Source organism: Chiroxiphia lanceolata, chromosome 4, assembly GCF_009829145.1.
Source record: "Chiroxiphia lanceolata isolate bChiLan1 chromosome 4, bChiLan1.pri, whole genome shotgun sequence".
Taxonomy (NCBI): domain Eukaryota; kingdom Metazoa; phylum Chordata; class Aves; order Passeriformes; family Pipridae; genus Chiroxiphia; species Chiroxiphia lanceolata.
This window is the reverse complement of record NC_045640.1, coordinates 50,352,685-50,369,084: the sequence shown is the minus strand read 5'-3', so window position 1 is coordinate 50,369,084 and position 16,400 is coordinate 50,352,685. Positions and strand designations below refer to the sequence as shown.

General features: G+C 40.9%; 1 protein-coding gene across 1 annotated transcript in view; it reads left to right on the top strand.

The window, feature by feature from the left end:
- ARHGEF38 (Rho guanine nucleotide exchange factor 38) overlaps nt 1–16,400 on the top strand; it is a 36,791-nt gene that overhangs the window by 6,970 nt on the left and 13,421 nt on the right. Inside the window, exons 2-5 of the mRNA XM_032686119.1 lie at nt 3,134–3,309; nt 5,833–5,956; nt 10,357–10,504; nt 13,436–13,453. Of these exons, the coding sequence (XP_032542010.1) occupies nt 3,134–3,309; nt 5,833–5,956; nt 10,357–10,504; nt 13,436–13,453 (466 nt within the window). The remainder of the gene's footprint in view (nt 1–3,133; nt 3,310–5,832; nt 5,957–10,356; nt 10,505–13,435; nt 13,454–16,400) is intronic.

Below are 16,400 nucleotides of genomic sequence, written 5' to 3'. Positions count from 1 at the left end.
TTATGCCTACTAAAAGTACCACCTAGTTTTTTGTAAACTGGGCTTAAGGTGTGACTGTTTAATATACCATTCAATGGACTATTTTTTCATTTTTCTCAACCTGGCATCTCTAAGGATGAATGAGTCAAATTCTTAATGTAATAGTTAATCCTCAGTGATATCTCTTCCTGCTAATCCTCTCTCTTCAGCTGTTCCAGGGCTGGTACACATTACCAGGTAGAAATGAATGTGCTTATATTCCAGATATGCACTTGCTGTTTGTGCATTCATTAAACTTTCACTTACTCCACAAGGATTTCAGCAAGATACTAATGGTCTCAAACTGGTCAAAAGCAATCAGCTGAACATGAAATCATACGTTTGGGCTGTAATCATCACTTCAGGATCTTGCTGTTGCATTCTATAGAGACAGATATGCCTGAAATGAAAAACTGAACATATTGAGTGAAAATGGAAAATTATATTACATTTAACAAAAGGAAACATTTATTAAAAAACATGTTTTCTATAAGGAAACAGCATTTAACTGATATTTCTCATGATTATTTCTTCCTGTTGAGGATAGCTTTTCTTTCCTCACATTATTATCTATCATGCAATAAAGATAATAGATGAGCCCTGACATAATTCAAGAATCAAATTTGATCAGGGAGATCTAATGGCATAAACTGAAAGAACAGCCTCTCAAGGGATTGTGACTTCCAGCCTGAAGTCACATGCCCTCCCCTGTCACCAGAATAAGAGATTAGAAAATTCTTTTGTACACCATCTTGTGCTTACCTTAAAATTCCATCTGATACCATAACTGTTCTGTATCAGAGAGCAAACAACACGTCTGAGATCTTGTAGGATGTCTGGTTCTCTCTGTACTTTCTCAGGAGCTGCCCCAAACTCACACATACGGCTACATGCATGCTAACATTTTCACAGCCAATCTCAAGAAAAGTCCTGATTTTGGTGCAGAACTGGAATAGAAATGTACTGTTCACGTGGTTCCTTGTGAATTTATAAGTGTGGTTACATACTATGAGTTTTTGGAGGAAAAAGTATCTGCTGGTTTAGCACATCAGCAGCAGCAAGGTGGTCTCATTCTGCAACCCTAGCAGAAACTTTCTCAGAGGGAGCTGTGAAGTGATACTGGTACCAGTTTTACTCTCCTCACTAACATAAGGGCAGAGTTTGTTTTATCCAGCACACAGCACCTTTGGTGTATGAGCTCTGCAGCAGCACAAGCTCCTGTGCAGCTCATGCACTCACACCAGCACAGACTCACGGGGGCAAAATTCAGCTTAAAATTCTTTTGATAGGCAAGACCTTGTGGAGGGGAGACATCTTCTTCATGTTTCCATTTTATTGTCTGAGGACAAACTGTTCATGCCTATTATATACAGACTTCAAGGCTAAAAACTCAGACCTGAAAAGTACATCTAAACACAAAAAGGTTTTAAAAAAATCAGCCCGCCTCTGCCCCAGTTTCTTTGGGTTCTTTGTCCTCACTGTTTAAAACTAGTGGTATAGAGACAGAGGTGCAGTCCCAGAGCAGCTATTTGAAAAGAACTGTGCTCACATCAGTCTCACTACAAAACCTGGTGAGAGAAGCATTAATAACAAACCTGTCTTTTCTGAATATCAGTGGTCGGTATAATTGTAGAAAGAGTTGGGGAAGATGATGCACTGGATTTATTATATTTTACACCTCTTGTTGGAAGATGGCTCGAGGCTCTCTGTCCTGAAAGCTGATTGGCTTTCCCACAAGTCCAGCTCCAGGTTATCATCTACAGCCTTGGCTGGTGTTGTACTGGTGAGCTCATGCTGTTCAATGCTCACTTGAGTGCTCATGACCTCGCCCTTGACCATCAGTTCAAACAACTGTAGTATTGGCTGTCAGTGAGCAAAGCACCTGATACTGCTTGCTGTTTCCTCATTCGTTCCACTCCCTACAAGAAGTTGACACAAAGGTGTAGCAGTCTGATCCTCAGCGGAGATTCCCATCCTTTGCCGTTGAGCAATAAAAGCACATGTTGTCAAAGCTCGACCTGGGTAATGCAGACTTGAGCACCTAATGATATGTGCATCTTTGTTGGTACTCTGCACCATCTTGTGGCTAGCAGAAAAACACCAGAATAGCCTCTGAAGTATTTCACTTGTTTTTTTAATGTTTTGATTTTGTGTGTGTATGTGTGTTTCCTCATGAAAAATACAGATTATATTGTCAGCGTACAGAGATAAAACTCAGTGCCCTTTTCACAGCTGACGTGGATCTCTGCAGGTTGGCTTACAAACCAGAAAATGGGAAAACCATCATTACAGATAAGTAGGTTGTGTGTAGGTCCTGTAGTGTACGTAAATTACCCATCTGTAGAAAACTAGCTTGCATTTTCATGTATTTGAAACAAATCAGATATTCTAGGTGCTAAGTATTGAAAAACAGTTAAGAATGTCCTGATCTTAGTGATCTCTGTTGTTCCAAGAAATGTTTGTTATTGATCATTAAAGGTTTTCTCATATTGTCCTTTAATTCCTTTGCCTCTTTCAAAAGATTATTTTTAAAGAGAATTAGAGGATTCATCATTATTGTTACTAACATTGCCTTCATTTGAAAGTTTGTCTTCCAGTACTTGCTGCCCTCAATTTCCCATGAATAGACTCAATGTTACATTGTACAAAACAAAGGTTATTATTGTGAAGCTTTTTTATGGTAAACAGCCTTTTTCTTTCACAGAGTATATTTTTCCCGTCCTCCAAATCATAATAGATGTCAGACCAAGACTGTGTTTTCAAAGGAGTAGAAGGGCATCAGCTATCCTTGAATTTCAGTGTAACAAACATCAGGCTTTCCTGGGCTCCATAGAAAATTTCTGCCCAATACATAACATCTAAGCTGGGGGAGCTGGTGATGGGTTATCCTCTTAATGCCAAAGGAACAGTTTCCTTCCCCAAATCCATGTCCACTTTTAGAGGAAGGAGGTGGAATGACACTCAGTCTGATTTGGGTTTGCCACTTCTTATGCTTCTTTTCCTGCTCTCCATGGTGATTTGGGAATTTCCAGCAGGCACCAGATATGTTTCCCCACCCATGGTTGTGCAGGGCAAGCTTTGTACACTCTTACAAATTTCTCTCTCTTTTAAACAGAAAAAATGGCCCCACAGGTGGCCACCTCACCACAGGAGGATGAAGAACAAGTCAGTAGACGCATGATGGCCAAGAGGGTGAAAATCATCGCAGAACTCATGCAGACGGAGGAAGACTATATCAGCAATTTGGATCTTTGCATCAAGGAAGTGATTCAGCCCCTGAGAAACAAGCAGGTGAGTGCTGGGGGTGGAGGACAAGGCAGTGATGTCAAGGTCTCAACTCACCCACGTTCTGCTTTTGGACAGTCTTAATGCAAGCACAGGTGCCAGCACGAGAGTGACGTGGTGCTGGAGCTGGCGCTCCAGAAAGTGATATGTCAGGGCTCTGGTGAGGAGAGAGGAAGGTCAGATATGCTCCTGACACTTGTGCTGCCCTTGCATAAAGCCTGCATTGAGGTACTCGCCCAGAGGCCAGCTTGGATGCTATATACCTTCCTGTGGGCTGCAACAGCATCTTCCAGCTCTCTCTACAGCTCTGTAGTTATAACTTTTCTTACATGCTCTGGTAGACCTTTACTGGTACCTCAAAAAGCAGTAACAACGAATAAAACCAAGTTTTTTTCTACAATAGAAACTGGAATGGAATGAACCTCTGCATCAAGTTTAAATTCAGTTGTTAGGATAACTTTATCCATCCTTTCAGACAGCTGTGGTGGATAAACACCATGCTTGAGAGGCCATCGACCACTTGGGAAATTTGCACTCTACACGGAAAAGGTACATTTAAGAAGGAAGGCTCATAAACTATCTTTCAGGCAAAAGATCTCATTAGGCCAATGATAACCATTTTCTTTTTTAGCTGAGACTTCAAAGAGCACCTTTTCCTTGACAGTATTTCAATTTGTAGGAAACTGGTGAAGCTGAAAGCTGGGAATAGAAGAGATTGTGAAGAGAAAGATTTGTATTTTTGGGGCCTGAAATATAGCATTCAGAGAGGCTACACTAATTATATCTGCTGCAAATATGGAATAAAAATAATTTTAAAAAGACCTTAACTCAGGTTCTCTTTATGTAGGGTTTCTTATGAAACTGGTGATAAAATACAGGTGCAGATGCCAAAGTGTCTTTAGATGACATTAACAATGCCTCTTCGGGAAACACTGTGGTCAGCTGAACTCTGTGCTGCTTAAACTCCTGCAGGACCTTTTTTCATTCCTAAAACTCTGTTGGAATTTGTTCCAACCCATTTTTGGAAGAATAACCCATTTTCAGAAGAGCTGGCCTCTGATGACATAACTTTAAGGAGTTCTTGACTTCTTCCTCCTCACTTGTTCATCTACTTAGTAGTCTCTACTGGACTCCCTCCCCAACCTGGCCAGCACTGAACAAGAGTATTACCTGGCTGAACTTGAGATTTTTGACAAATGTGCTGTATTCTTTTGCTCATTTTCAGTCAACTGAAACCATTCATTCTGTGTTAACCTGTGTAAGTGTCCACGCACAACATAGTTTGGATATATGTAGATATAGTTCTGGGGAATAGGTCAGAAGTCCTGTGCTAGATGTATACAGGAAAAGTAATGTAGAGATTATAACTCTTTTAATGTAATAACGTCTGCATTTTTGAAAGGTTTTTAAGAATGTTATATGGTTTTAAGGCTAGTTCTCAGATAAACTACCATATTGAAAGTTTAAAATGTGTTTAGAGAAGGATAGCTTTTAGAAAATTGGCCTAACAATGACTTTGTTTCATATTTCCAAATGGATAAAACATGTTTTAGCCTCTATAATATTTCTAAAGAAATTAACTACATTAGCACTGGAAGTATTTTTCTGATTCTGTTACAATAGCATCCAATTTGATCCTCCTGGCATCTGCTAAGCTGCTATGTAAATCAGCAATTCTGTTCCAAATGGAGAGGTAGGTTTCGAGGGTATTAATATGGATGATGAAATTGGTCTTGTCTTTGTTCTCAATATTAGCAAATTACCGCTGGCTATCTCCAGTTGTCCCCAGACAGTAACTATTGCCCTGCTGTGCAATGAAAAATATGTGTCCTGGAAATTTTTTACTTCCTCTAAAATGGGTAGGGACACAGTACCAAATTTTCTGTTGGTATAAATTGATACAGTTCATTGAAATCCATGTTGTATGCCTAGGCTCTGTAGGAAGCTCATTAGGTTATATTAATACGCAAAATGGTAAACGTGTTTGTTTTAGTGGAAATTATATGATCTTGACTGTATTTTTGGATTTATAGGACAACTAACTTAAAATGATACCGGCTTTCTAGAAGTCATTGTACCTGTTAGCTGGAACCAAAGTGCTAAGGTCTGAGTTTATGTAACAGCCTCTGTTAATGAGTGGTAATCAGAGAGTAAAACCCATTGTCAACTATTGTTTTCCTCAGTGGGAAAGTAAACAAACATTTCAAAGCCAGCTAAGGATCTTTTCTTTATTCAGATGATAATATTTATTTCCTTCCTAGGTAAACACTTTCAGATTAGGGATAGTTCAAAATAAAGGTTAAAAGCACTTGATAACATACCCTTTGTTAACTGCGTCAACCGTATTATACTAATCTGAAAACTGTATATGTGTCCTTGAAATCACAAGGAGGATGTTTATATGAGGTTTTACAGAAGTGGTGCTTCCTGGAGCGTTGAACAGTCAGGGCATAGCAAGAGAAGGTCTGTAATACACAATGTCCTTCTTTATCCTTTGTCAGTAGCTGCTTAATATTTGTATTCCATTAGATTGCTCGCTTTGACGTGGATGGCTTGTTTAGCAACATTGAATTGGTCCATCAAGTATCAGCCAAACTGCTGTCATTGTTGGAAGAAGCCACAACAGATGTGGAGCCACCCATGCAAATAATCGGTATGTTTACCGTCCTCTTGAGTTCTACAAAGCTACGTGAAAGAATAAACATAACTCTCTCCTGTTGTCCATTCTCATCAGACTTGACTTCCTCCCCAGTATCCCTCCCAGAAGCTGGCATACTAGAAGCTGTCCATAACGACACAGGAAAAATGACATGTGAAACCTGTCCAGTTGTTCTACTGTACTTGTAGGATTATGATGCTCTTTTTTCCATCCATCTGGATGTTGAAGGGGAGGGAAGGAAAGAGAAAATGAGTTTAGAATGAGTAAAACCTGCAGCACTGAGTTATACAACTTACTGATGAGATCCTTTTCATTGAGTTTGATATTGCCTTCCTAAATCCACTCATGCTTATACCAACTCTTGTAATGCATACTCATTGTTATGCCATTCAGGAAAAGCATTAAAAATGATTGGAATAGCAAGCATGTCTTATGACACTACCACCCCCTCCCCTGCCCCAACACTGTAAACATGTATCCACTGGAGACACAGTTCATGTAAGAGGTGGTTAAGTGTACTTAGTAGGGACTTGGACAGTAAAGAAAGCTGTAATGAATCTGAAGTTTGTGGGATTCTGTGTAGGAATGTCTGTGGGGATTATGGGTATTTTCAGCAAACGGATTGGCCCTGGATATGTCACAGCAGTCACAAGTTCTACAGGTCAGGCCATGAATGTTAAGGCTATGATTCACTTGACATTCTGGTACAGCTGGAGAGATTTAAGAAGTTACCACTCATTAGGTCTCCTATAACTGCTTCTTCAGTGCAGAGGCCCTAAGTGAGCCATCTTAAGGGATCAGGTGAGAATATTTAATTTACTTTAGTGAAAACTCAGACAGTTTAGTTTAAAAAACTTCCAGCTGTGATTCAGAGGTCAGAGAGGTTCTTTCTTCTCTAAACTGACCACATACCACAGGTAACACATTATAGAAAGTACCCCTCTTCTCATGAATAAGGGGGCAAAAAATACTGGTTGCCACTTGACTAAGAAACATGATATTAAAGCGTTATGAGGCTTGGGAAAAGTATTAATCCTAGCACGTCTCAACCAGGTTTGCCAAGGCAACAGCTTAACGTAGTTCGACACGTCTCTTGTTTGGCAGTATTTCAGTGAAAGTGCATCATGATGAGTCATACTCTTAATAAGCAATGTTCTATTCTAGCAGGAAGTGCCTTTCTCACAGCCAAGAGAATCATCCTATTAGTTCCCTGTCACATCCAGAAGTAAAGACAAACAATTTCATCCATCTATTAGGTGTATTTCTCCAGAATCAGACAAAGAACCACGAAAATGTATGGTATTGTGGATCTCAGAGTTGGCTAAGCTATGGCAGGGAAAAAGCTGTCAAGTAAGGTGTGAGACATTCTTTCAAAGGCTGAGACAAAAGCAGGGAGAATAACTGCATCACTATAAGCAGTAAGTTAGTAGGCTTATTGTCCTGTAAAACTACATCAAGGTAATTTTTTGGGGGGATCTTAACAATCAGTGTAAAAGTTGTTGAAGCCAGCCTATAGAAAAACCAGGCCGAGAATGTTTTAACGCATCCATCATATTCCCTCATGTTTAATGTTTTTAAATATCTTGCACTGAAGTATCATACTTTGGAAGGCAACCCAATCATGGTGAGATTGAGGAGAACTGCTAATACAGTGCTTTGAAACCAAAACAATGTGGTTGCTCATATTCATGTCTTATTTTAGTCTATGTTCTCCACACTTAGGCTATGTCCACACTGACAAGTATTAATGTCCAATAGGAGCAGACTTGCAGATTTAAAGAGTTTCTGCTAAGGAGCTGGTACCCATACTAACATTTCAAGAGGCCTTACTTCAGACTGGCTGTAGCCTGTTCCTGTGGTTTGAGAGATGCCCTTTGTGGTTGGACTGCATAAAATGTGTCCTTGGAGTGTGTCTTCCGGTAATTACCACCCCAAAAGAGATCCAGTTTGTGTCTCTATGACTGCTCCACCACACATACAAGGCATGGGAGATGAGGACTAATGAGTGATTGGCTTCAGAAGCCCTCTCCTAATCTGAGCTAAAGTGCTAATGTAGGCAGACCTTTTGTGGTGCTTGGTCTTCTCATGCTAAATGCCTCTGAGGTTAAATACCCTTTACAGTTCTCCCCTGAATTTTTTCTCCTCCCTGTTTTGGATGCTGTATATAGAGGAATATGAAGACTTAGTAACCTTGACTCAGCTGTAGCTATTAAACCCCCTCTTCTTCTCTCTGCTGCTGCTGTCCATACAGGAAGAGCCACTGAAAGCCGTGGGGAGAAACTGTTTCTGTTACTGTTACTCAAGCCTTCCTCCTAGGATTTTATCTTTCACACTGATGACCACCATACTCCAGAAGAGGCATCAGGCAGATTTGCATCTGTCAGAGTATTTTTAAATTTGTGCCCAAATACAGTGTAGTTTTGATCCATAAAGCAAGCTCCCACAGTGATATGCCCAAAACTCATCTGGTTCGGTCCATATGGCTCAGAACCAAGAAGGGCTTTAGGCTAAGAAATCCATCTGCTTTTAAAAGGCCCTATCCATGAAATCAGCACATAATTTTTCTCATCACTGAGCATCAATGAAAGTATCTGTCATTGTGGCACAATACTTCAGTGAACAGAACTTGCTCATCTCTTTCATCTTGGGGAAGATAATTTCCAGCCTCTAGTATATACTGAAAGGAGCTGTAAGTCTACAGCTTGCATTTTTTCCACTGAAAACGGAACCTCACTTGAGTGCTTAGCACAGTACAGGCCGTCCTAAGCACTGTGAGAGCTCATGGTCTCTGGGAATCAAGCACCAAGTGCTCAGGATCAAGAGGAAGCTTGTTACATTGTTAGCTAATAAAGACCTGCATGGAGAGTTCATTGGAAAGTCAGGATGCAATGTGCATTGGTACCGTTCAACACTAGCAGTAAGCACAAGACAGAGAAGACAGCTAAAGAGCATTAACTATAGGATGCTGGTGCTTTTCTAACTGTGCCCTTACAGTAACTGCAATGAACTCTGGTGGTCTTGGATGCTGGTGCTTTTCTAACTGTGCCCTTACAGTAACTGCAATGAACTCTGGTGGTCTTAGCTCTTCATTGTTTTTCCCTTATTCACACCTTGAAACCAACATGCATTAGACAGCCCAGTTAACCTTCGCTGCCAGGGGGAAAAACCCAGAGCTGTGTTACTGTGGTAACTGAATCATTTTTCACTTTAAGACGGAGCAGTTCAATGCAATGTATTATGAAACAGCGCTCTCTGGTCAGGATGGAACTTGCAGGATGCATGACAGCTCAGCGCTTGCTCTGTGGATGAATAGAGAGCTCCCAATTAATGTGGTGTTCAGCTTTTAACTTTAATAATCATTGCTATAACTCAAAAGGAATGTTTATAAAATGTTGGACTTGTTGCCACATAGATGTAATTTTCAGTAAATGCCCAAGACAGGAGTTTCTAGCATTGCTGTTTTTTATTATATGTATTTCCAAGGACTCTGATCAGGGCACTGCTACGTGAGGGTGTAAGAACCAAAATAATATCTCGGCAGAAGAGATGAAGCATGCCTTCTCCACCTGGATAGTATTTCTTACGTACATAGAAACTGACACAGGAGTCTTAAGCTGAGAGAATTAGGCTCCAGAATTAAATGGAAAATGAGTGTAAGACTACTTTAGTGCCTCTAAAATTCCCACCTGTTCTTTGGGGGGAAATGGTGGTGTGGAGGACTTGAAATGGAAGTGTTTTCCCCCTCTTCAGTTTTATATAAGCCTAGATACTATATAAAAATGGCTGTAATCCATTGTGGGTTTACTTAATGAGGGGAGAGGTGGAGATTGTCCCTCTGTCATGAGAAGAAAATTCTCTATTCTAGGCTATAACAATTGCCATTTCAGGATTTTGCAAAACAAATAAAGTTGAAATGGCTAATGTAAGATAGAATCATTATTCCTGTTATAACTGAATTAAGTTCATATTCAGTTGAAAAAAAAGTCAAAAAGGAAAACTAACAGGCTTACATTCATCCCTCCTGCCAGCCCATGACACAAAAATGGTCTCCCTTTATCAGTTAAGCTCTGCTGTGTGTTTTCCAATGCAGGGGCATTAAGCTGGGGCAGTGAATTAGGAGTTTGTGTTTGAAGGGGTGCGAGGTATAGAGATTTCATGCTTTTTCCTGAGGGAATTTTTTGCATTAACACTGATATAATGATGCCTGGCTATGACAAAGATGAGCAGCTGAGAAATACATGTAATAAATAATGCACATAAACACGCAAGATCGTTTCTAAGGGAAGTAAAGTGCAAGCCAGCCTTTTTAGCTCACGGCTAATGTGGTGGAATAATAAAACTCCTTCTGAGATGCTGTTGTCTGACTTGACATGCTTTGTTTTTCTCCTTAACAGGGGAAGTGTTCTTGCAGATTAAAGGCCCACTAGAAGACACATATAAAATCTATTGCTATCACCATGATGATGCACACACCATGCTGGAATCCTATGAAAAGGATGAAGAACTGAAGCAGCATTTAAGAGACTGTGTACAGTCCTTAAAGTAAGATCTTTTCAAATGATGATTTCCGTCCATAGTCAGTTTGCCTGGCAGGGAACATTTTAAATGGATGTAGATGAAAGGTCCCCTGTAAATCTGCAGTTCTATAAGGCTTGCTGGGAGCTCTAGCTTATGCTGCTTTCATGAAAAGATGACAAGCCAGGGGCCATGATTAGATTTCTTTCTCTCTAAGATGGCCAAAAATAGCACAAGAAAGGTTGCTCTTCCCTTAGTTTCAGTGCCCCATACTGGCAAATAAAAAAAATGCTGCATCATATCATGGGCTATTGGAAACACCTTGCCCAACTCCCAGGAAACTTGCTGTCCCCCTGTCTTCAGCAGTTCTATTGCTTGAATTTAAATAGCGTGTAATGGAGCTACTTAAACGCACTGGTGTTTCTGGGCCCCTGTTGCAAGGCCCCAGGGGTCTGGAGCTGCTGTGTGGTGCTGAACCCCTCATGATGGGGGTGTTTGAGAGTGAGCAGTGATGGAGCAAGCTGCCAGGTCCCACCAGTGGGAGGTGCTTTATTCCATCAGCTTCAGCGCCAGCCCCTCGGGGAAATGTGTCAAGAACTGGGGATGCCTCAGAATAAAAGATCCATCTTTCCTTCACCACAGCTTCCTCCTGCAGCCAGTCACTGGAACCTGCTCATCCTGTCCATGGAGAGTGCTTCTCCTTCCACCCATAAATTCTCTTGCCCCCTTGCTTTCCCAAAAGCATCACACAGAGGTGTCAGGAGGGAACATGCCACAATTTCAGAGCAGAGATGTGTTAAGACTTAGGAGGTGGGAAGTATGTCCAAGTGAAATCTGGAAAGAGTGGTGGAGGAAAATATCAACAACATTGAAAGAGAAATGTTTACTTTGAAAACAGTTTATGTTGAAAATGACGTTATTTTGTGCAATATACCTGGTTATTAAATACATAACAAACTATATGTGCAGGGCACTCAGGTTTTAGCTACCCTGGAAGTTGAAAGAGATAGATTTTCATATAAACTCAGGCTTTCAGGCTAATGGATGACCAGGTATCTCCCCTAAGGGAATGTTTTAGTTGCTGATGCCTGCAATATTCTTTCCTGGCTAATCAAGAGAAGCTGCTACTGTCATTCATCCCTGCTGCTGAAGCAAGGGGGCATGGAAGAAAATAAAGATAAAAAATAGAATCCATGTACATGCTAGGGTGGAGGCTGTCACTTGAATTCCAGAGCCAGCAAGAGGTGCTCCTGTTCCAACATCTCAGCTGAGCTTTCTGAAGAGAAAGGATATTTTGTGCTGAGCTACTGTATCTTTGCTAGCAGGAAGTGACAAAGACTTCCTTACAATGAAGCCTTGTTTTGTCTTGTTCTTTCCTGATTAGCCTTTAAACAGGAACCAACGATAAAAGCCCTGGTGTGTGTATACTATGTTGTGCTTTTTCCCAGTGCCTAAAGATTGCAGTCAATGAAGACCTGAAAGTGCACACTCAAATGCTAAAATGCAGAACTGTGGTCATTTAAACCTGTTACTACCCATTGGAAAATATTTGCCCTAGGAAGAAAATTATGAAGGATTGTTACCAAATAAGTTATAGGCTGTTTTCCATTGTGAGACATAACAAATGCAGGCAGTGGGGGGGTGGGGGGTGGGTGGTGGGGTCGGGGTGTGTGGGTGTGGGCTGGTGATGACTGCTCTTGAAAAATGTTTACTTGTTAAATATTTTTTTTTCCTTGCAAATAATACTGTTCCATTTTAAAAAATCTTAAATTAGCTGACATTACTAGGGACTTCTGTTCCTCAGCTGAGTAATATCTGACATGTAAAAAACAAGTTCTATATCAGGAGCAATTTAAGAGTGGCACTCTGCACATCTGTACAGACAAATCAGATTTAATTAGCTATGCTGAGATTCCTATTCCTTTTGACTGAAGAGGAAAAAAATTCATCCCAAAATGTAGGTGTCTGCATTGGAGACGTGCAAATCCAAATTCTGTAGAGTCTCATGTTTCAGCTGTGATTATACAAACTGGGGATATTGTTTGCTAGTTTAGCCAAGGAAATGCAGCTGGTAGAAATGAAAGGATGCTGGCAACTACCTGCTCAGCTTTCAGCCTGGAGTAGCTCGGTCACATATTACAGGGACAGAGGGACGTCCTAAGCACACAAAATGCTGACAGTGCAAAAGCTATGAAAGCACCAGCTTCCAGATGCTCAGCTAGACAGTGGTGGGCAAGGAGATGAGAGTGCAGGCTGTCAAAAAAAGAAGTGGCTGAGGATGTGATGTCAGGAAAGATTAATGCAGAGATGGGGGGACATTTGGTTCTCTCGCATTTGAGTGAATTCATACCACAAGGAAAGCATTCTGTGCATGTGTTTGCATGTTTGCAAATTACGATTGTAAGTCCCTGCTGCTTTCAGTATATAAATCTACTCCATCCTACTCTGGAGAGGTTTCATTTGATGTGTAGTCTGCAAAAAGCTTAACAGCTTCATTGATTCTATATGCTAAAAGGCTAAAAGGTATTCTTTCTCATTTAGAAATACATTTCTTTTTAAAGAGAGAAGACAGGAATGTATGTAAAGTATAGGAATGACATATTTAATTTTACTTTTTGTATTAATGACTTAATATTTCTCACAATTGCTAGCAGAGTGATCCAAACTTCCTTCTCTTAACAGTGGGAGGACTAGGCTGGCTCTCATAGCCAAAGCCAGGTTTCTGACAATCCTTTCTCGTTTGGGTCTGTCCTTTCAAAAAGTTGTAGGGCCAGATTAACCGATACTCTCTGGCTGTTTTGTACAGCTCTGCTGACACATAGCAGTCATAAACCTAAGTTAACTGGCCAGTTACAGCTGCTCTGTGTCACTGAAATGTATCTGAGAATCTGGCTCCTGATCTGTATAAATCCTTTTAGGAGGAATCTAATACATGTTTTGTTTTCTTCTCTTTTGCAGAAAGATATATGAAGAAGAGTAAGTACTTTGCCTTTCTTACATGTAAAATAATCTTTAAAATACCTTTAATTTATCTTTAGTATGTTTAAAACTGTACAGGTGGAACTTTTAAGAAGACAAGCTTTTATGTCAGTATAAGCCAAAGATTTTTCTAGGACACATGTAGAGGGCTCTGAAGTCTGCAAGACTGCTTGTCAACAACATAGCATCAATTTTTGAAATTCAGACATTCTGAAATCTTTCTGCATAGGCTGCTGTAGACCTGCTACAATACAGACAGATTTGCAGGTAAAGGTATTTTTAACCCGATGACCCCTTCAGTAGCCTTATATGAGAAGCCCACCTTAGGATTTTCCTTCTGACAGTGACAATGATGAGCTCATTGCAACGCTTAGCCAGAAAACTCCTCCAGCCACTGGTGAGTTGTGGTTAAGGGACTTCTGTGCAAAATGTGATATCTTTGAAAAGCTATAAAGGAGAATTTATCACAGCTGCAGTTTCTGGACATCCAGCAGGTTGGGATCATTGAAATGCAGCAATGCCTGTAGTTACCTGCAGTGAGAGGTCAGAGGAGGGGGTGTCTGAACGGAAGGAAAAGATTACAACTTCAGATGAAATGTTAAGAGAAGAGAGGCACAAGTGTGGTCTATATTGGTAGAAGAGGAACAGACCTACCTGTAAAATCAGAGAATTTGTTAGTCAGTCATTCGCATGTCATAATTATGATTTGCGTAAAATACACTTCAAAGGATTTGCATGTTGAAACTCTAAAGTTAGGGGTTCCAAGCTTTACTCTATGATAGGAAATACTTTTCCTGCCTTTTGTTTTGATAAAGGCCATTCCTGTATACTCCTGTCCCTGAGCTCGGCTACCTCACATGGTGTGGTGACGTTTGCCTTCCCTGTTGACCGGCAGAGCGCTCAGAAATTCTATCACCTGCAACTCAGCTTAGAGGTTGCAGAGCTGTGGCAGGACTGCACCCAAAAATCCAATTGATGTTGAACTGAAAAATACAGCCTAACTCACTCCAAATGGTCTGTGATGTTGTTGCTTCCAGATTGCTTTTCATTCAAGCATGATCAAGAAAACAATTACATAAATACCAGACAGTGCTGCCCTTTGCTAGCAGCTCGATAGGTTAAAAACTCTGCTTGGCTTAACAAGTGTGTGACCTCAGTGAATTCCCTGGGTTTGCATGAGAGGCTTACGGCACGGTGAATTATTTGTCCTACATGCCTTGTACTAAAATGAAGCCGCACAGCAAACCACGAACCCCGAGACTTTAAGTTGGCTCTGCAGCCTGATGCCTGCACACTATTACAAAACTGGCAAGCTGCATATCCCACCAGCCTCAGCCTGGCTGTACGACACTGGCTGTTGCGTTTGCCACTGGAACAAGCTGCTGGGTAATGAGACCAAATGAAATTAAATCCTGCATCACCTGCCTTTGTGTACCTCACCACCACGGGTTTTTTAAGCAGGTGGGAATCTTTCTGTATGTGTGACTTTGGGAGGCAGGAGGAAGGATATGTCATGAAGCTCACTGCAGTTATACCAGCTGCATTTACTGCAGAGCTACAGTAATAATTTGTGATGAGATTAGTAAAGCTATGTATGATCTAGAATACTTGCTAAATTCACAATAACACGGAGGGAAGGCTGAAGTAGCATCACAAATGAATTATCAACTTAATTTTCTGCACAATAGATGTCACAAGCCATTACTCTCCTGCTTGGGTTGCATGGCAATGCCATGTCCTGCCCAGTGGTCGGGTGTGTCCTACCAGGATGCATTGCAAATGGGACTTGTCCAGGAAGAGTGGCTATCTCAGTTAATAGTGCTGGGGAGAATCAGATGAGTTGAACTTTGTGGCATTTTGTGCCCCTGGGAGTCATTATCTTATAACAAACCTGCTATCTCTCACACCATACTGCAAGACTGTGTCATGCAGATACTAAACAGAGGACTGTTTATCACTTAGGCAGCTGTCCAAAGAGCAACTATATAAAGAGAAGACACTTGAAGATTTTTCCATTCATGAGGCAGCTTTTATAGATTTGCATTCATGGGGCTTTTCAGAGAAAACAATAACAATTTAAGATTTTTTTTTTTTCATTATTGCCACCAGAAGCTGAAAGAAGGGAAAATAGCTCTCTGTTTAATGTAGGGTATAGGGAAAATGAGGGGGATTGAAATGATGAGAAGGTTTCAGGATATCAAGAAGCCTTAAAAGGTATCTACTGTTAATTTTTTTCATGCAGAACTTTTTTACAGATAATGTTTGAGATGGTTTAAATATGCAGATGTCTCTTCTCAAAGACATTCAAATTGTTAGTTAATTAGTCAGCAGTAAGGATTGGCTCTTGTACTTTTTACACATATAAAAATGGGAATGAAGGCTTTTTTTTCTTTTACTCTTTCTGCTGCACAAAACAATAGATGTCAGCCTGCAAAACCAAGTGGCTGTTCCCTGTTCTTTGTACTTTCCTACATTGTGTTATTTCATCTTTCCACGTGCAGAAATCCTTCTTTGCCTACCCTTAACTCCTGCATAGTTAATGTCAAACAACTTTTTCTGCTCCAAAGCAGCCTTTTGGCCATGCAAATGGAAAGCTTGCTCTGCTTTATTGCCCTCCACATGGTTACCAGTAGCTCATGCTGAGTTTCAAGAGAGAGGTCCCAGGGAGCTCGTGCTGGAGCTTTGTCTGGTTTGCTGAGGAGCACTGCAGTGAGGAGAGGCCACGGACATGTCTGTCCTGCTGCTGGCGGTTCAGCAGTGGCTGGGCCTGGTCTTAGGACTTGACCACCTGGTGTTACTTGTTCTGGGGAGACCCCATGTTTCTACCAGCCACACAGAAGGTAATGAAGGCACGTATGGCTCGGTCTTGCCCTTCTCTGTTTCCTTCCAGGCTCTTGTGACAGCCTGCATGCTGCACAGCCTCTTCCATTCAAGCCTGGAGAGT